Genomic DNA, 21,150 nt, shown 5'->3' with positions numbered 1-21,150 from the left:
TAGTTCTGTTCTAGTTCTGTTCTAGTTCTGTTCTAGTTCAGTTCTAGTTCTGTTCTAGTTCTGTTCTAGTTCTGTTCTAGTTCTGTTCTAGTTCTGTTCTAGTTCTTTTCTAGTTCTGTTCTAGTTCTGTTCTAGTTCTGTTCTAGTTCTGTTCTAGTTCTGTTCTAGTTCTGTTCTAGTTCTGTTCTAGTTCTGTTCTAGTTCTGTTCTAGTTCTGTTCTAGTTCTGTTCTAGTTATGTTCTAGTTCTGTTCTAGTTCTGTTCTAGTTCTGTTCAAGTTCTGTTCTAGTTCTGTTCTAGTTCTGTTCTAGTTCTGTTCTAATTTTAGCTCTGTTCCTGTTCTGTTCTAGTTCTGTTCTAGTTCTGTTCTAGTTCTGTTCTAGTTCTGTTCTAGTTCTGTTCTAGTTCTGTTCTAGTTCTGTTCTAGTTCTGTTCTAGTTCTGTTCTAGTTCTGTTCTAGTTCTGTTCTAGTTCTATTCTAGTTCTGTTCTAGTTCTGTTCTAGTTTCTGTTCTAGTTCTGTTCTAGTTCTGTTCTAGTTCTGTTCTAGTTCTGTTCTAGTTCTGTTCTAGTTCTGTTCTAGTTCTGTTCTAGTTCTGTTCTAGTTCTGTTCTAGTTCTGTTCTAGTTCTGTTCTAGTTCTGTTCTAGTTCTGTTCTAGTTCTGTTCTAGTTCTGTTCTAGTTCTGTTCTAGTTCTGTTCTAGTTCTGTTCTAGTTCTGTTCTAGTTCTGTTCTAGTTCTGTTCTAGTTCTGTTCTAGTTCTGTTCTAGTTCTGTTCTAGTTTCTAGTTCTGCTCTAGTTCTGTTCTAGTTCTGTTCTAGTTCTGTTCTAGTTCTGTTCTAGTTCTGTTCTAGTTCTGTTCTAGTTCTGTTCTAGTTCTGTTCTAGTTCTGTTCTAGTTCTGTTCTAGTTCTGTTCTAGTTCTGTTCTAGTTCTGTTCTAGTTCTGTTCTAGTTCTGTTCAAGTTCTGTTCTACTTCTGTTCTAGTTCTGTTCTAGTTCTGTTCTAGTTCAGTTCTAGTTCAGTTCTAGTTCTGTTCTAGTTCTGTTCTAGTTCAGTTCTAGTTATGTTCTAGTTCTGTTCTAGTTCTGTTCTAGTTCTGTTCTAGTTCTGTTCTAGTTCTGTTCTAGTTCTGTTCTAGTTCTGTTCTAGTTCTGTTCTAGTTCTGTTCTAGTTCTGTTCTAGTTCTGTTCTAGTTCTGTTCTAGTTCTGTTTCTAGTTCTGTTCTAGTTCTGTTCTAGTTCTGTTCTAGTTCTGTCTAGTTCTGTTCTAGTTCTGTTCTAGTTCTGTTCTAGTTCTGTTCTAGTTCTGTTCTAGTTCTGTTCTAGTTCTTCTAGTTCTGTTCTAGTTCTGTTCTAGTTCTGTTCTAGTTCTGTTCTAGTTCTGTTCTAATTTTAGCTCTGTTCAAGTTCTGTTCTACTTCTGTTCTAGTTCTGTTCTAGTTCTGTTCTAGTTATGTTCTAGTTCTGTTCTAGTTCTGTTCTAGTTCTGTTCAAGTTCTGTTCTAGTTCTGTTCTAGTTCTGTTCTAGTTCTGTTCTAGTTCTGTTCTAAATTTTAGCTCTGTTCCTGTTCCTGTTCTAGTTCTGTTCTAGTTCTGTTCTAGTTCTGTTCTAGTTCTGTTCTAGTTCTGTTCTAGTTCTGTTCTAGTTCTGTTCTAGTTCTGTTCTAGTTCTGTTCTAGTTCTGTTCTAGTTCTGTTCTAGTTCTGTTCTAGTTCTGTTCTAGTTCTGTTCTAGTTCTGTTCTAGTTCTGTTCTAGTTCTGTTCTAGTTCTGTCTGTTCTAGTTCTGTTCTAGTTCTGTTCTAGTTCTGTTCTAGTTCTGTTCTAGTTCTGTTCTAGTTTCTGTTCTAGTTCTGTTCTAGTTCTGTTCTAGTTCTGTTCTAGTTCTGTTTCGAGTTCTGTTCTAGTTCTGTTTCTAGTTCTGTTCTAGTTTCTGTTCTAGTTCTTTGTTCTAGTTCTGTTCTAGTTCTGTTCTAGTTCTGTTCTAGTTCTGTTCTAGTTTCTGTTCAAGTTCTGTTCTACTTCTGTTCTAGTTCTGTTCTAGTTCTGTTCCGTTCTGTTCAGTCAGTTCTAGTTATGTTCTGTTCTGTTCTAGTTCTGTTCTAGTTCTGTTCTAGTTCTGTTCTAGTTCTGTTCTAGTTCTGTTCGAGTTCTGTTCTAGTTCTGTTCTAGTTCTGTTCTAGTTCTGTTCTAGTTCTGTTCTAGGTTTGTTCTAGTTCTGTTCTAGTTCTGTTCTAGTTCTGTTCTAGTTCTGTTCTAGTTCTGTTCTAGTTCTGTCTAGTTCTGTTCTAGTTCTGTTCTAGTTTGTTCTAGTTCTGTTTAGTGTTCTAGTTCTGTTCTAGTTCTGTTCTAGTTCTGTTCTAGTTCTGTTCTAGTTCTGTTCTAGTTCTGTTCTAGTTCTGTTCTAGTTCTGTTCTAGTTCTGTTCTAGTTCTGTTCTAGTTCTGTTCTAGTTCTGTTCTAGTTCTGTTCTAGTTCTGTTCTAGTTCTGTTCTAGTTCTGTTCTAGTTCTGTTCTAGTTCTGTTCTAGTTCTGTTCTAGTTCTGTTCTAGTTCTGTTCTAGTTCTGTTTCTAGTTCTGTTCTAGTTCTGTTTCTAGTTCTTTCGTTATGTTCTAGTTCTGTTCTAGTTCTGTTCTAGTTCTGTTCTAGTTCTGTTCTAGTTCTGTTCTAGTTCTGTTCTAGTTCTAGTTCTGTTCTAGTTCTGTTCTAGTTCTGTTCTAGTTCTGTTCTAGTTCTGTTCTAGTTCTGTTCTAGTTCTGTTCTAGTTCTGTTCTGTTCTGTTCTGTTCTGTTCTGTTCTAGTTCTGTTCTAGTTCTGTTCTAGTTCTGTTCTAGTTCTGTTCTAGTTCTGTTCTAGTTCTGTTCTAGTTCTGTTCTAGTTCTGTTCTAGTTCTGTTCTAGTTCTGTTCTAGTTCTGTTCTAGTTCTGTTCTAGTTCTGTTCTAGTTCTGTTCTAGTTCTGTTCTAGTCTGTTCTAGTTCTGTTCTAGTTCTGTTCTAGTTCTGTTCTAGTTCTGTTCTAGTTCTGTTCTAGTTATGTTCTAGTTATGTTCTAGTTCTGTTCTAGTTCTGTTCTAGTTCTGTTCTAATTCTGTTCTAGTTAATTCTGTTCTAGTTCTAATTCTGTTCTAGTTCTAATTCTGTTCTAGTTCTAGTTCTGTTCTAGTTCTGTTCTAGTTCTGTTCTAGTACTGTTCTAGTTCTGTCTGGTTCTGTTCTAGTTCTGTTCTAGTTCTGTTCTAGTTCTGTTCTAGTTCTGTTCTAGTTCTGTTCTAGTTCTGTTCTAGTTCTTTCTATTCGTTCTAGTTCTGTTCTAGTTCTGTTCTAGTTCTGTTCTAGTTTTGTTCTATGTTCTGTTCTAGTTCTGTTCTAGTTCTGTTCTAGTTCGTTCTAGTTCTGTTCTAGTTCTGTTCTAGTTCTGTTCTAGTTCTGGTTCTAGTTCTGTTCTAGTTCTGTTCTAATTCTGTTCTAGTTCTTTTCTAGTTCTGTTCTAGTTCTGTTCTAGTTTCTGTTCTAGTTCTGTTCTAGTTCTGTTCTAATTCTGTTCTAGTTCTTTTCTAATTCTGTCTAGATTTCTAGTTCCTGTTCTAGTTCTGTTCTAGTCTGTTCTAGTTCTGTTCTAGTCCTGTTCTAGTTCTGTTCTAGTTCTGTTCTAGTTCTGTTCTAGTTCTGTTCTAGTTCTGTTCTAGTTCTGTTCTAGTTCTGTTCTAGTTCTGTTCTAGTTCTGTTCTAGTTCTGTTCTAGTTCTGTTCTAGTTCTGTCTAGTTTGTTTCTAGTTCTGTTCTAGTTATGTTCTAGTTCTGTTCTAGTTCTGTTTCGTTCTGTCTAGTTCCAGTTCTGTTCTAGTTATGTTCTAGTTCTGTTCTAGTTCTGTTCTATTACTGTTCTAGTTCTGTTCTGTTCTAATTTTGTTCTAGTTCTGTTCTAGAACTAAAGACCCTACAGGCTCCTTAATATTATTTCTGTTTAAAATTTTTCAATTTTTAATATCAGCAGGTTTTTTTTCCAAAAGATAGACAGACTGACTGACAGACAGACAATCACACTTGTGTATACAAATTGAATGTGACTGAGTCAGAGTCAGAGAGAAATCATGACTGTGACTGTAACTGAGGCCAGTCACAGTATAAATCAGTAGGAGCATATGATTGTCTGTGTGTGTGATGAGAGGGTGGTTGGGTTGTTTGTTATGTTTCTGGCTCTTGGGTTTTGAATTTATTCTACAACTCCTTGTTTGGGTTGGCAAAGTGGTTGATAATGTTTAACCAGTCTGTGTAACAAATAATAATAAAAACAACAACAGCAGCAGCAAGTATAAAAGCTATAGCAGCAATAACACAGCAGCAACAACAACAACTACAATAACAACAACCCTTATATTTGTGATAGACTTCAAATTTAACTTTCACCATTGACTTGTTTCATTTTCCCTGGTGCTGCTGTGTTTTGCTGTTCCTGCTCCTGCTGCCTCATGCTTTTTCTCACAACAACAACGACAACATCGTCATTATCATCCACATGTTGATGATTATGATGTTGTTGTTTTGTACATTATTTTTTTTTTTGCAAACTGGTTGTTGGGTTTAAAGTTATACGTTGGCTGGAGTTATTGAGGCAGTTGTATAAAGGAATGTTTTCTTCATATTTTACATTACGATCTTTCTGGTTTTCAAAAAAGTTTTCATTCTTTAGATTTACTGTTTTGTGTAAAAAATAACAACAACAACCTTCGCTTGTCTAGCATATTTGTTGGCGTTGATTGTCTACACTGCTCAAGGGGGGAGATTTTAATATTGTAGATGACTTTTTTTGTTTCTTGCAACTGAAAAAATATACATACGTACTGAGAAAAAGATATAATTTAAAAAAAATTAAAATAAATGTACATTTATCTTTAACTAGATGAAAAAAATGTGAAAAACATATTAAATTTGTTTATTTCATTTTCAAGTTTGGCAATGTTACTTTTTCTATTCCACCTGCTGTAAAGAAGTTTTTATTTAATAAGGTTTTCGTTTTAATTGAAAAAAATTGAGTTAACGAAAAAGTTTTTGGCAGAAGATATAAAGAAGTAGAAAGATATTTTGGTAATTGTTTTTTTTTTATAAAAAGAGCTAATAGATTAAAAAAAGCCTATAAGAAACTTGAGGAAAAGTTATTTTTTAAATAATTAAAAAAAATTTGTATAATTGGGAGGAATGTTAAATAGTTTTAGATATATTGAAAGATAATAACTTAAACTAAGTATTAATAAATTTAAAAATAAATAAAATTTATTATCATGTATTTTTTCAATTGGAAACAAAATCTATGTTTTGAAGATAAATATTAAAAATTTTTGGCAATTTGGAAGGAACTGAACTAGAACAGAAGTAGAACAGAACTAGAACAGAACTAGAACAGAACTAGAACAGAACTAGAACAGAACTAGAACAGAACTAGAACAGAACTAGAACAGAACTAGAACAGAACTAGAACAGAACTAGAACAGAACTAGAACAGAACTAGAACAGAACTAGAACAGAACTAGAACAGAACTAGAACAGAACTAGAACAGAACTAGAACATAACTAGAACTAGAACAGAACTAGAACAGAACTAGAACAGAACTAGAACAGAACTAGAACAGAACTAGAACAGAACTAGAACAGAACTAGAACAGAACTAGAACAGAACCAGAACTAGAACCAGAACTAGAACAGAACTAGAACAGAACTAAAATAGATCTAGAACTAGAATAGATCTAGAACTAGAACAGAACTAGAACAGAACTAGAACAGAACTAGAACAGAACTAGAACAGAACTAGAACAGAACTAGAACGAACGAACTAGAACAGAACTAGAACAGAACTAGAACAGAACTAGAACAGAACTAGAACAACTAGAACAGAACTAGAACAGAACTAGAACAGAACTAGAACAGAACTAGAACATAACTAGAACAGAACTAGAACAGAACTAGAACAGAACTAGAACAGAACTAGAACAGAACTAGAACAGAACTAGAACCGAACTAGAACAGAACTAGAACAGAACTAGAACAGAACTAGAACAGAACTAGAACAGAACTAGAACAGAACTAGAACAGAACTAGAACAGAACTAGAACAGAACTAGAACAGAACTAGAACGAACTAGAACAGAACTAGAACAGAACTAGAACAGAACTAGAACAGAACTAGAACAGAACTAGAACAGAACTAGAACATAACTAGAACAGAACTAGAACAGAACTAGAACAGAACTAGAACAGAACTAGAACAGAACTAGAATAGAACTGAACAGAACTAGAACAGAACTAGACTAGAACTAGACTAGAACTAGAACAGAACTAGAACAGAACTAGAACAGAACTAGAACAGAACTAGAACAGAACTAGAACAGAACTAGAACTAGAACAGAACTAGAACAGAACTAGAACAGAACTAGAACAGAATTAGAACAGAACTAGAACAGAACTAGATCAGAACTAGAACAGAACTAGAACAGAACTAGAACAGAACTAGAACAGAACAAAACAGAACTAGAACAGAACTAGAACAGAACTAGAACAGAACTAGAACAGAACTAGAACAGAACTAGAACAGAACTAGAACAGAACTAGAACAGAACTAGAACAGAACTAGAACAGAACAGAACTAGAACAGAACTAGAACAGAACTAGAACAGAACTAGAACAGAACTAGAACAGAACTAGAACAGAACTAGAACAGAACTAGAACAAACTAGAACAGAACTAGAACAGAACTAGAACAGAACTAGAACAGAACTAGAACAGAACTAGAACAGAACTAGAACAGAAAAGAACAGAACTAGAACAGAACTAGAACAGAACTAGAAACAGAACTAGAACTAGAACAGAACTAGAACAGAACTAGAACAGAACTAGAACAGAACTAGAACAGAACTAGAACAGAAACTAGAACAGAACTAGAACAGAACTAGAACAGAACTAGAACAGAACTAGAACAGAACTAGAACAGAAACTAGAACAGAAAAGAACAGAACTAGAACAGAACTAGAACAGAACTAGAACAGAACTAGAAAGAACTAGAACAGAACTAGAACAGAACTAGAACAGAACAAAACAGAACAGAACAGAACTAGAACAGAACTAGAACAGAACTAGAACAGAACTAGAACAGAACTAGAACAGAACTAGAACAGAACTAGAACAGAACTAGAACAGAACTAGAACAGAACTAGAACAGAACTAGAACAGAACTAGAACAGAACTAGAACAGAACTAGAACAGAACTAGAACAGAACTAGAACAGAACTAGAACAGAACTAGAACAGAACTAGAACAGAACTAGAACAGAACTAGAACAGAACTAGAACAGAACTAGAACAGAACTAGAACAGAAACTAGAACAGAACTAGAACAGAACTAGAACAGAACTAGAACAGAACTAGAACAGAACTAGAACAGAACTAGAACAGAACTAGAACAGAACTAGAACAGAACTAGAACAGAACTAGAACAGAACTAGAACAGAACTAGAACAGAACTAGAACAGAACTAGAACAGAACTAGAACAGAACTAGAACAGAACTAGAACAGAACTAGAACAGAACTAGAACAGAACTAGAATAGAACTAGAACAGAACTAGAACAGAACTAGAACAGAACTAGAACAGAACTAGAACAGAACTAGAACAGAACTGGAACAGAACTAGAACAGAACTAGAACAGAACTAAAACAGAACTAAAACAGAACTAGAACAGAACTAGAACAGAACTAAAACAGAACTAGAACAGAACTAGAACAGAACTAGAACAGAACTAGAACAGAACTAGAACAGAACTAGAACAGAACTAGAACTAGAACAGAACGAAACAGAACTAGAACGAACTAGAACAGGAACTAGAACAGAACTAGAACAGAACTAGAACAGAACTAGAACAGAACTAGAACAGACTAGAACAGAACTAGAACAGAACTAGAACAGAACTAGAACCGAACTAGAACAGAACTAGAACAGAACTAGACACAGACTAGAACTAGAACAGAACTAGAACAGAACTAGAACAGAACTAGAACAGAACTAGAACAGAACTAGAACAGAACTAGAACATAACTAGAACAGAACTAGAACAGAACTAGAACAGAACTAGAACAGAACTAGAACAGAACTAGAACAGAACTAGAAGGTCAATTCTATTTGACTGTGGTCAACTCTTTTCGACTGAACTCAACTCTATACGACCGTAGACTCTTCATGTCAACTCTTGACTATCTATTAAACTATAGTCGACTTGTACTCGGCTAAAGTTCACTATACTCAATTGTAGTTGACTAAACTCAAATGACATGACATCATGTCAATAAAAAACTTCTTCATTTTAAAAAATAACCAAAATACATGATTGGCGTTAAACTGTTACACTTTGTTGTTTTATTTTTTCCTTGTTAATTTTCCTAATACAACAACAATGTCAATAATTAAGATTAAATCAAAATATTTCAATCTTTTTCTAACATAAAACATTCTGTCATATTTTTTTTATGGTTCTCCAGTTTTATAACAAATTTTAATTCAATTCCTTTTCTTTGCCTTTAAGTGATTAATCAAACCGTATAATTCCCTGTTATTATGTCTAAATCAAATTAACATTGTATGGATAAAATGAAAGAGAGTGATATCACACAAACACACACACACATATTGATAAGGAGTTATATAAAGAATACTAACTAGAGTAGATTGTGTGTGTGGGTCTGTGATATTTTAAGGGTAGTAGGTCGTTAAAAATATACAAACAAAACAAACGAACGAACTTTTTTATAGAGTTAGATAAAGTGACATTAACTTACTCATTCTACTCTCTTGTTCAGTCAATCACTCAGTCACTCACATTTGCACACATTGTCAAAAACAACATTGTTGTTGCCATTATTATGTTATGTCATATGAAATCTTAATCATGTTAAACTAGTAGATTCGATAATAGTGTTGTTAAGAAAATTAATAAGTTTCGAGTAATCGAGTAATCGATTGAAGTTGTGTTACATATGTATGTTTAAAGGAGTTGAAGGAGAAATGTACGAGTAGAGAAGTAGAATGGTATAGAATCTACTAGAGTAGTTGACTAGAGTCGTCGGAAGTTGACTCGACGAGAAGGTGGTTAGGAGTCGAACGGGATTCGACCAGTATAGAACGAAAGTTCACTACAGTCGAAGAAGAGTTGACTAGAATCGACTACAGATGACTAGAGAAGTCGAGAGCTGACTAGAGTCGACGAGAGTTGACTAGTTTTGACAAGAATTTATAATAAGTGACTAGAGAAGTCGAGAGCTGACTAGAGACGTCGACAGTTGACTAAAGTCGAGAGTTCACTCGAAGAGTAGTTTTGTTAGAGTCGAACGGGATTCGACCAGTGTAGAACGAAATTGGTCTAGAGTCGAACTAGAGTTCACTACAGTCGAAGAAGAGTTGAGTAGAATCATTTAGAGTTGAACTAATGTTGAGACGAGTCAACAAAAGTTGACCAATGTCGACTAAAGATGACTAGGGTCGTCGAATGCTGACTACAGTCGACTAGAGTTTGACTAGAGTCAAACGAGAGTTGAGTAGAGTTATCTAGAGTTGATTAGAGTTGAACTAAAGTTGAGTTGAGTCGACGAAAGTTAACTAAAGTCGACTACAGATGACTAGAGTCGTCGAGGGCTGACTACAGTCGACTAAAGATGACTAGGGTCGTCGAAAGCTGACTACAGTCGACTAGAGTCAAACGAGAGTTGAGTAGAGTAATCTAGAGTTGATTAGAGTTGAACTAAAGTTGAGTTGAGTCGACGAAAGTTGACCAAAGTCGACTACAGATGACTAGAGTCGTCTAGGGCTGACTACAGTCGACGAGAGTTGACTATAGTCGACGAGGATTGACTAGTTTTGACAAGAGCTGAGTAGAGTCGACAACAGATGACTAGAGAAGTCGAGAGCTTACTAGAGACATCGACAGTTGACTAAAGTTTGGAAATTGACTAAAGTCGTGAAGAGTTAACAAGTTTCGATGACACTCGATTAAGTCAATTGGTTTACTTTATACTCGATTACTTGCCGAACCTAAAATTCTGTTAAAAATAATTTACTGTGTGCTACGAACTAAATACAACCACTTAACATCCTGTCATTTCTGTCAATGTTGTTTGAGTGTATGTATGTGTGTGTGTGTTCGTATGTATCTCAGTGTGTTTGTTAAAATGATTTAACAAAATTGTTGATGAAAAATTTTTTGACATGATGTCATGTCGATGTTCTGGTAATGTAGGTTTAATTTGTTCAACTTTTTCCTCCTGTTAGTGTTAATTTAGTTGTTGTTGTTGTTGTTCTTGCTATTATATAAATTTAACCCTCCCCTCTTGAAAAGTTCAACAATTTTTTTAATGATGTATAATTTACACGCAGTTCAAGAGGGTTTTTTTTCCTGTAGTATTGTTTTTTTTCTTTTTAAAAGTGTTGAAAGTTATATCTCCAATTCAATTTTGTTTTGATTTACTTGATTTCATATATATATTTGCTTTAACAAAAGAAAATAGTTTATAAGAATACCACTAAATATGAAAGTCTTTGTTTGGTTTTGTAAATACGAACAAAGGTTGGAAATATGTGTCTACTGTGAAGAATACTTGGAAGGATATTTGTTGTTTAAATGGTTAGTGGAGTAAACGTGTATTATGTTTGAGGAATTTTTGATTTCAGAAAGGGTTAGAGATGATTAGAGGTAAGTATAGTCTACTATACAGTCGGTATAGTTAACCACAGAAAGACTATACTACAGTTGAGTAGATTTAAGAACAATCGAGAAGAGTTAAATAGAATCGGCTAATGACTATATTCTGTTTACATTGTTTCTTTTGAATGACTTGAACTAGAACTGAACGAGAAAGTACTAGAGAAAGTAGAGTGGAATTGACTTAAGTAGAAGCGAAGAATGTTGACTATAGTAGGACGAATCTAGTTGACTAGATTACGACAAGAGTTGATTCGTTGAGAGTTGACTAGAATCGACGATAATAGTTCACAGAAAGAGAGAAATAGAGTGGAATAAAATCGACTAAGTAGATTCGACGAATATTGACTATGTCGATTAAAGCTGACTCGAGAGACGAAAGAGATTATTAGATTTGGACGAGAAATGACCAGAATCTTCGAGATCTGACTAGAGATGAGGAGAAACTGAATAGACGAGGTTTGACTAGAATCGATTTATACTCGAGAAAGACTGACAAGTTAAGACATGAGTTCACTACAATCTAGTTCTGTTTCAATTCTAGTTCTAGTTCTGTTTCAATTCTGTTCTAGTTCTGTTCTAGTCAATTGTCTAGTTCGGTAGTTCTCGTCTGTCTAGTTCTGTTCTAGTTCTGTTCTAGGTTTCTGTTCTAGTTCTGTTCTAGTTCTGTTCTAGTTCTGTTCTAGTTCTAGTTCTGTTCTAGTTCTGTTCTAGTTCTGTTCTAGTTCTGTTCTAGTTCTTGTCTAGTTCTGTTCTAGTTCTGTTCTAGTTCTGTTCTAGTTCTGTTCTAGTTCTGTTCTAGTTCTGTTCTAGTTCTGTTCTAGTTCTGTTTCTAGTTCTGTTTCTAGTTCTGTTCTAGTTCTGTTCTAGTTCTGGTTCTAGTTCTGTTCTAGTTCGTTCTAGTTCTGTTCTAGTTCTGTTCTAGTTCTGTTCTAGTTCTGTTCTAGTTCTGTTCTAGTTCTGTTCTAGTTCTGTCTAGTTCTGTTCTAGTTTCTGTTTCTAGTTCTGTTCTAGTTCTGTTCTAGTTCTGTTCTAGTTCTGTTCTAGTTCTGTTCTAGTTCTGTTCTAGTTCTGTTTCTAGTTCTGTCTAGTTCTGTTCTAGGTTCTGTTCTAGTTCTGTTCTAGTTCTGTTCTAGTTTCTGTTCTAGTTCGGTTCTAGTCTTTCTAGTTCTGTTCTAGTTACCTGCTTCTAGTTCTGGTTCTAGTTCTGTTCTAGTTCGTTCTAGTTCTGTTCTAGTTCTGTTCTAGTTCTGTTTCTAGTTCTGTTCTAGTTCTGTTCTAGTTCTGTTCTAGTTTTGTTCTAGTTCTGTTCTAGTTCTGTTCTAGTTCTGTTCTAGTTCTGTTCTAGTTCTGTTCTAGTTCTGTTCTAGTTCTGTTCTAGTTCTGTTCTAGTTCTGTTCTAGTTCTGTTCTAGTTCTGTTCTAGTTCTGTTCTAGTTCTGTTCTAGTTCTGTTCAAGTTCTGTTCTAGTTCTGTTCTAGTTCTGTTCTAGTTCTGTTCTAGTTCTGTTCTAGTTCTGTTCTAGTTCTGTTCTACTTCTGTTCTGGTTCTGTTCTAGTTCTGTTCTAGTTCTGTTCTAGTTCTGTTCTAGTTCTGTTCTAGTTCTGTTTTAGTTCTGTTCTAGTTCTGTTCTAGTTCTGTTTCTAGTTCTGTTCAAGTTCTGTTCTAGTTCTGTTCTAGTTCTGTTCTGTTCTAGTTCTGTTCTAGTTCTGTTCTAGTTCTGTTCTAGTTCTGTTCTAGTTCTGTTCTAATTCTAGTTCTGTTCTAATTCTAACCCAGTTCTAGTTCTGTTCTAGTTCTAATCCAGTTCTAGTTCTATTCTAATCTAGTTTTGTACTTTCTTTTCAAATAATTATTTCATTGTTTTATCTGATTTTTATGTTCACTTTTAGGACATTGATTTCATTTCAAACTCATGATTTGCCAAACTCAATGGAGCATGGAATTGAATAGAGCTCCACTGCCACTCATTTCGAAAAATTCGTTATACTTTTGCCATAAAATACAAATAAAAATGTAGCAAAAGTTCCCCGGTTTTAAGTCTAACAAAATGTAACTCCCAGCGAGTAAAGTTTATTTTTATATATTTTTCTCTGCTATTATTCTAATAAACAAACAAAAAAAAGTAATAATTATCCTTAGAAACCCCATGTTGGAAACAATTGTTTAAATGTGTCTGCATAAATACAGTACAAGAACAGGAGAAACAACAACAACAATAGCAACTAGACAAATCAGTACGAAAAGAAAATAAAGAGATAGAAAAAAAAAACAAAAACATCATTTCTATACAAAGTTTGTTACATGTATGGAGGATGTTAGATTGTATGGAAGTGTGTAGATTTACACACACACACTCCCTTACTCATCATACATTGTAATGATATTGTCGAGGGAGTCGTATACTTAATGTTGGTGTTGTTTGTTGTTGCTATTTTTATTTCCTTTATTTTTTGCTGCTGTTGTTCTACTCGGCTCGTAAAAATTTTATGTGATTTTCCGAGAGACTTGTTTTTGCCTTGTACTCGTAAAAGTGGTTGTTGTTGTTGTTGCTGAGATGATGTTCCCTCAGTTGCTTTGCTGATGCTGATTTTGTTGTTGTTGTTGTTAATGTTGCTAAGCAAAGTTTGTTGTTTATAGGATGATGATTATTAAAACAACAAAAACAACTAGAATTATATAAAATACAATAATAAAAATAACATTAACATGCTAGCATTGACTCTCTCTCTTATCATTCACACAACTCGCTCTGTTAGTTATAACTCTCACTTCAAAAACTGCTGCATACTTTTAGCATCATATACATACATAATGTTGGTTGGGTTGCTTGTTATTTATGGTCCTTCTAATACAAAAAGTAAAATAAAGAAAAACAATAATAAAAACAACATGAGTAGCACAGCATCAGGCTGGAATGTAGTGAAACCCCCGATTGTTGTTCTTGTAAGACAATCAACAATTTATATAGAAATTTAGCCAACATTAGCAGCAATAAATGAATGAAAATATCTTTTTCATTCAGACTTTAAGAACAAAAATAACAACAACAACAACCATAAACAAAGGCATAAAATGGTTAGAAATAAAAACAAAGTTGTAGCAACAACAAATATGTATAAAAACAAACTTATTTATTTTCCAGATTTTATTGTTGTTGTTTTTATGGCATTTTTTGTTTTTATTTTTATTTTTCTTTTTGTGTTTAATGACTAAAAGCAACAATAACAATAACAACATTTTACTGCTGCTTAACAGAGTTTGAAAATTAAAGAATTTAATAGAAATTTAATTAGGGTCACAGCTGTAAAACCCCCGAAAATTTAAGCCCAAAGAAAAGGGTCTTTAAAAAAAACACTCCCAAATTTATTTTCAATAAAAATAAAAATCCCTTAAGAAAATTGAATTTTAATAGTTTTCAAACATAAAAATTACGGAAAAGCTGTAAAAAAACTAATTTCAAACAATAAATTAAAAATAAAAACTTAAATTTATTAAAAAAAAAAATAAATTTTTAACTTTGCTACTGCACACTTTAATTAACCATTTTCAGACTACAGAAATTCTACAGTAAACACTTTAAATCTTATTTTTCTTTACTCCCCCCTCCCCTTTTCATATTGTAAATACCACCTAGAATCAGGATAATTTAAAATTATAAAGTCTAGATCAGAATTGTATGTAAAAAACATAACAACAACTTGCAGCCAGCCACAAAAAAATATGAGAAGTTTACAAACAGTTCAATAACGTCATCTTAACTGGGAAAAAAGGTCTAAGATCTACTTTTTAAAGAAACTAAAAATTCTAGGAAATATATCGAGACTTCAAGACAAACCTACTAAAAAAAACCTACATATATATAAGGGTCTTGAAGACCTTTATTAAAACTACATTTAAGCTTTTTGCAAGCCAGACTACGCTACATTATAAATATGTATATGTTTAAATATTTTGTATATAAATATATAAACAAACCTATTTACTATACATATTGCTGTCTACATACATATTTATGTACATAAGTATGTCTATATACAATTTGTATACAAAATTGAAGTGGTTTTAAGCATGCATTTTGCATTCAGTAGTATAAATCCTTAAGGATAATAGATGCCATAACATATACATACATACACATGTATATATATTAACATCCAAACATACATATATATATATTTGTGCACATGAGTGTACTTACTAATTTATGTTTATATGTATTTAATGCAAATGTTATACCTAGAAACAAATTAATAGGGGAGATCCCAGATATCAACATTTAACTAGGATTACATGGGAACAAATTTGAATAGATCAAAACTAGAACAGAACTAGAACAGAACTGAACTGAACTAGAACTGAACTAGAACAGAACTAGAACAGAACTAGAACAGAACTAGAACAGAACTAGAACAGACTAGAACAGAGCTAGAACAGGACTAGAACAGAACTAGAACTGAACTAGAACAGAACTAGAACAGAACTAGAACAGAACTAGAACAGAACTCTAACAGAACTAGAACAGAACTAGAACAGAACTAGAACAGAACTAGAACAAACTAGACAGAACTAGAAACAGAACTAGAACAGAACTAGAACAGAACTAGAACAGAACTAGAACAGAAACTAGAACAGAACTAGAACAGAACTAGAACAGAACTAGAAACAGAACTAGAACAGAACTAGAACAGAACTAGAACAGAACTAGAACAGAACTAGAACAGAACTAGAACAGAACTTAAACAGAACTAGAACAGAACTAGAACAGAACTAGAACAGAACTAGAACAGAACTAGAACAGAACTAGAACAGAACTAGAACAGAACTAGAACAGAACTAGAACAGAACTAGAACAGAACTAGAACAGAACTAGAACAGAAACTAGAACAGAACTAGAACAGAACTAAAACAGAACTAGAACAGAACTAGAACAGAACTAGAACAGAACTAGAACAGAACTAGAACAGAACTAGAACAGAACTAGAACAGAACTAGAACAGAACTAGAACAGAACTAGAACAGAACTAGAACAGAACTAGAACAGAACTAAACAGAACTAGAAACAGAACTAGAACAGAACTAGAACAGAACTAGAACAGAACTAGAACAAACTAGAAACAGAACTAGAACAGAACTAGAACAGAACTAGAACAGAACTAGAACAGAACTAGAACAGAACTAGAACAGAACTAGAACAGAACTAGAACAGAACTGAACAGAACTAGAACAGAACTAGAACAGAACTAGAACAGAACTAGAACAGAACTAGAATAGAACTAGAACAGAACTAGAACAGAACTAGAAGAACTAGAACAGAACTGAACAGAACTAGAACAGAACTAGAACAGAACTAGAACAGAACTAGAACAGAACTAGAACTAGAACTAGAACAGAACTAGAACAGAACTAGAACAGAACTAGAACAGAACAGAACTAGAACATAATTATAACAGAACTAGAACAGAACTAGAACAGATCTATAACAGAACTAGAACAGAACTAGAACAGAAACTAGAAGCAGAACTAGAACAGAACTAGAACAGAACTAGAACAGAACTAGAACAGAACAGAACAGAACTAGAACAGAACAACAGAACTAGAACAGAACTAGAACAGAACTAGAACAGAACTAGAACAGAACTAGAACAGAACTAGAACAGAACTAGAACAGAACTAGAACAGAACTAGAACAGAACTAGAACAGAACTAGAACAGAACTAGAACAGAACTAGAACAGAACTAGAACAGACTAGAACAGAACTAGAACAGAACTAGAACAGAACTAGAACAGAACTAGAACAGAACTAGAACAGAACTAGAACAGAACTAGAACAGAACTAGAACAGAACTAGAACAGAACTAGAACAGAACTAGAACAGAACTAGAACAGAACTAGAACAGAACTAGAAACAGAACTAGAACAGAACTAGAACAGAACTAGAAAACAGAACTAGAACAGAACTAGAACAGAACTAGAACAGAACTAGAACAGAACTAGAACAGAACTAGAACAGAACTAGAACAAACTAACTGAACTGAACTGAACTGAACTAGAACTGAACTAGAAGAACTAGAAACTGAAATAGAACTGAACTAGAACTGAACTTGAAACAGAACTAGAACAAACTAGAACTGAAACTAGAACAGAACTAGAACAGAACTAGAACAGAACTAGAACAGAACTAGAACAGAATAGAACTAGAACAGAACTAGAACAGAACTAGAACAGAACTAGAACAGAACTAGAACAGAACTAGAACAGAACTAGAACAGAACTAGAACAGAACTAGAACAGAACTAGAACAGAACTAGAACAGAACTAGAACAGAACTAGAACAGAACTAGAACAGAACTAGAACAGAACTAGAACAGAACTAGAACAGAACTAGAACAGAACTAGAACAAACTAGAACAGAACTAGAACAGAACTAGAACAGAACTAGAACAGAACTAGAACATAACTAGAACAGAACTAGAACAGAACTAGAACAGAACTAGAACAGAACTAGAACAGAACTAGAACAGAACTAGAAAAGAACTAGAACAGAACTAGAACAGAACTAGAACAAACTAGAACAGAACTAGAACAGAACTAGAACAGAACTAGAACAGAACTAGAACAGAACTAGAACAGAACTAGAACAGAAACTAGAACAGAACTAGAACAGAACTAGAACAGAACTAGAACAGAACTAGAACAGAAACTAGAACAGAACTAGAACAGAACTAGAACAGAACTAGAACAGAACTAGAACAGAACTAGAACAGAACTAGAACAGAACTAGAACAGAACTAGAACAGAACTAGAACAGAACTAGAACAGAACTAGAAACAAACTAGAACAGAACTAGAACAGAACTAGAACAGAACTAGAACAGAACTAGAACAGAACTAGAACAGAACTAGAACAGAACTAGAACAGAACTAGAACAGAACTAGAACAGAACTAGCACAGAACTAGAACAGAACTAGAACAGAACTAGAACAGAAACTAGAACAGAACTAGAACAGACTATAACCTAGAAAGAACTAGACGAACTAGAATAGAAAACTTATAACGAACTAGAACAGAACTAGATAGAACTATAACAGAACTGAACAGAACTAGAACAGAACTAGAACAGAACTAGAACAGAACTAAGACAGAACCGAACTAGAACAGAACTAGAACAGAACTAGAACAGACAGACTAGAACAGAACTAGAACAGAACTAGAACAGAACCGAACTAGAACAGAACTAGAACAATAATCTATAATCAGAACTAGAACAGAACTAGAACAGATCTAAACAGAACTAGAACAGAACTAGAACAGAACTAGAACAGAACTAGAACAGAACTAGAACAGAACTAGAACAGAACTAGAACAGAACTAGAACAGAACTAGAACAGAACTAGAACAGAACTAGAACAGAACTAGAACAGAACTAGAACAGAACTAGAACAGAACTAGAACAGAACTAGAACAGAACTAGAACAGAACTAGAACAGAACAGAAAACTAGAACAGAACTAGAACAGACTAGAACAGAACTAGAACAGAACTAGAACAGAACTAGAACAGAACTAGAACAGAACTAGAACAGAACTAGAACAGAACTAGAACAGAACTAGAACAGAACTAGAACGGAAATAGAACTAAAAAGAAATAAAACTGATTTAGATTTTAACAAGTGTATCATTCCCCTTCAAATAAAGTAAATACAACTAAATCTCTTTATTTCTTCCACCATCTCAAAATAAACAAAAAATAAACCTTAAAACACATACGTTTGTTCGTGAACGAAAGAAAAAATTGTGCTTGTTAGACATAATTTTGTCACGTGCATTTTGGGTTAAAAACATAAATCTTATGAGTGTTTTTTCTTTACAGAATTCTTTATTTTATAACATTTCGCCTTGTTAGCTTTCTCTCTGCCAACATAATTGGAAAAAAGTCAAACTGTCTACGTTTAAAATTAGCAAAAAAAAAACGAGGAAGAAGAAAACGAAACCACGAAGAAAAATAAATATTCACACAAATATGCAAATATAGTTATATTTACTTACTAGTATGTACTTAAATTGAACATACACGTAAACCTTTGTGGTTTGGATTTGTAGGAATAAAAAAAGAAAAAGATACTTACATATGATGCTTAAACGTGCTGGAGGTGAGGCCTGTCGGGCACCACTTGCCACATTTGTGGCAATACAAACATAATCACCAGCATCACTATCCCGACTAACCGAATCGACATGTAAATCAGAACCATTCTGATAAATGCGTGAAGAGTTGCTTAATAAGTGGCCTAGAAAGATAGATGTGATTTTTCTTATTTAATAAAGTAGTTCCAAATTTTACGAAATTCTTCAAACAATTGTTTTGAATTCATTATTAAGACCTTATGACTCTGTAGTGATAAGAATTCTGAAATAAAGCAACATTTTAAACTTATCTCTTCAGGTCTAGGTTATAAAAATGGTTCAAAGAGCTTTTACTTAATTTAAAAAAAAAATCAATATCTTACTCACCATTTAAAGTCCATGAATATATCAGGCCCCTCGTGGGCGTGGCATGACAATTGAAATCAACAAAATCTCCCTCCGCTATAGTTTGACTTTGGGGTAAGGTCAAGAATCTAGAGGAAGTTTCGGCTAAACAAAAGCTGAAACGAAAGAAAACCAAAACAAAATTATAAAAAACAGTCACACATTTAATAAAAAGAAAAAAATTGTTGCAAAGGAGGAACAAATAAAAAAACTTTTTTTTTTCTTGCCTTAACTAAATATGCTGGGCAAATAATTATTTAATGGCAATCACACGTTACGTTACGCTGTATTAAGGTGGGCTGTAATCAACAACAACATCATCATGTGTACAATACAACATCTACACAGCATCTTTAATATCATGGTCATCAACAGCCTTACAATAAAAAAAAATAAGTCGTCCTCCAAAGGAAGAAGTGGTCGGTAAGTATATTTGCAGATGCCGTATGATGTCCATCATATTGATATTGTTTAGTGAAGCTTAATATTGAAATTTTGTGCAGGAGGGCAGGATGAAAAGTGTTCAGAAAGTAGTAAAAGGTTTTAGTTCTGTTCTAGTTCTGTTCTAGTTCTGTTCTAGTTCTGTTCTAGTTCAGTTCTAGTTCAATTCTAGTTCAGTTCTAGTTGTGTTCTAGTTGTGTTCTAGTTCTGCTCTAGTTCTGTTCTAGTTCTGTTCTAGTTCTGTGTTCAGTGTTCAGAAAGTAGTAAAAGGTTTTAGTTCTGTTCTAGTTCTGTTCTAGTTCTGTTCTAGTTCTGTTCTAGTTCAGTTCTAGTTCAATTCTAGTTCAGTTCTAGTTGTGTTCTAGTTGTGTTCTAGTTCTGCTCTAGTTCTGTTCTAGTTCTGTTCTAGTTCTGTTCTAGTTCTGTTATAGTTCTCTTCTAGTTCTGTTCCAGTTCTGTTCTAGTTCTGTTCTAGTTCTGTTCCAGTTCTGTTCTAGTTCTGTTCTAGTTCTGTTCTGTTCTGTTCTGTTCTATTCTAGTTCTGTTCTGTTCTAGTTCTGTTCTATTCTATTCTATTCTATTCTATTCTAGTTCTGTTCTGTTCTGTTCTGTTCTGTTCTAGTTCTGTTCTAGTTCTGTTCTAGTTCTGTTCTAGTTCTGTTCTAGTTCTGTTCTAGTTCTGTTCTAGTTCTGTTCTAGTTCTGTTCTAGTTCTGTTCTAGCTCTGTTCTAGTTCTGTTCTAGTTCTGTTCTAGTTCTGTTCTAGTTCTGTTCTAGTTCTGTTCTAGTTCTGTTCTAGTTCTGTTCTAGTTCTGTTCTAGTTCTGTTCTAGTTCTGTTCTAGTTCTGTTCTAGTTCTGTTCTAGTTCTGTTCTAGTTCTGTTCTATTTCTGTTCTAGTTCTGTTCTAGTTCTGTTCTAGTTCTGTTCTAGTTCTGTTTTAGTTCTGTTCTAGTTCTGTTCTAGTTCTGTTCTAGTTCTGTTCTAGTTCTGTTCTAGTTCTGTTCTAGTTCTCTTCTAGTTCTGTTCTAGTTCTGTTCTAGTTCTGTTCTAGTTCTGTTCTAGTTCTGTTTTAGTAGTTCTATTCTAGTTCTGTTCTAGTTCTGTTCTAGTTCTGTTCTAGTTCTGTTCTGTTCTAGTTCTGTTCTAGTTCTGTTCTAGTTCTGTTCTAGTTCTGTTCTAGTTCTGTTCTAGTTCTGTTCTAGTTCTGTTCTAGTTCTGTTCTAGTTCTGTTCTAGTTCTGTTCTAGTTCTGTTCTAGTTCTGTTCTAGTTCTGTTCTAGTTCTGTTCTAGTTCTGTTCTAGTTCTGTTCTAGTTCTGTTCTAGTTCTGTTCTAGTTCTGTTCTAGTTCTGTTCGTTCTAGTTCTGTTCTAGTTCTGTTCTAGTTCTGTTCTAGTTCTGTTCTATTCTGTCTAGTTCTGTTCTAGTTCTGTTCTAGTTCTGTTCTAGTTCT

General features: G+C 33.9%; 1 protein-coding gene across 1 annotated transcript in view; it reads right to left on the bottom strand.

Annotated features, from left to right (window-relative positions):
- The window catches only part of LOC119612471 (tyrosine-protein kinase-like otk), a gene marked incomplete at its 5' end in the record, with an annotated part of 35,301 nt that extends 15,926 nt beyond the window's left edge, over positions 1–19,375 (bottom strand). The window contains 2 exons of the mRNA XM_037968279.1: positions 18,857–19,018; positions 19,242–19,375. Of these exons, the coding sequence (XP_037824207.1) occupies positions 18,857–19,018; positions 19,242–19,375 (296 nt within the window). The remainder of the gene's footprint in view (positions 1–18,856; positions 19,019–19,241) is intronic.
- Positions 19,376–21,150: the final 1,775 nt, after the last annotated feature.

Source organism: Lucilia sericata, unplaced genomic scaffold (genome assembly GCF_015586225.1).
Source record: "Lucilia sericata isolate MDLA Ls3-8-SP2 unplaced genomic scaffold, ASM1558622v1 Contig001704F_arrow, whole genome shotgun sequence".
Lineage (NCBI taxonomy): Eukaryota > Metazoa > Arthropoda > Insecta > Diptera > Calliphoridae > Lucilia > Lucilia sericata.
The sequence above is the reverse complement of the archived record's forward strand: the minus strand, read 5'-3'. Positions and strand labels throughout refer to the sequence as shown.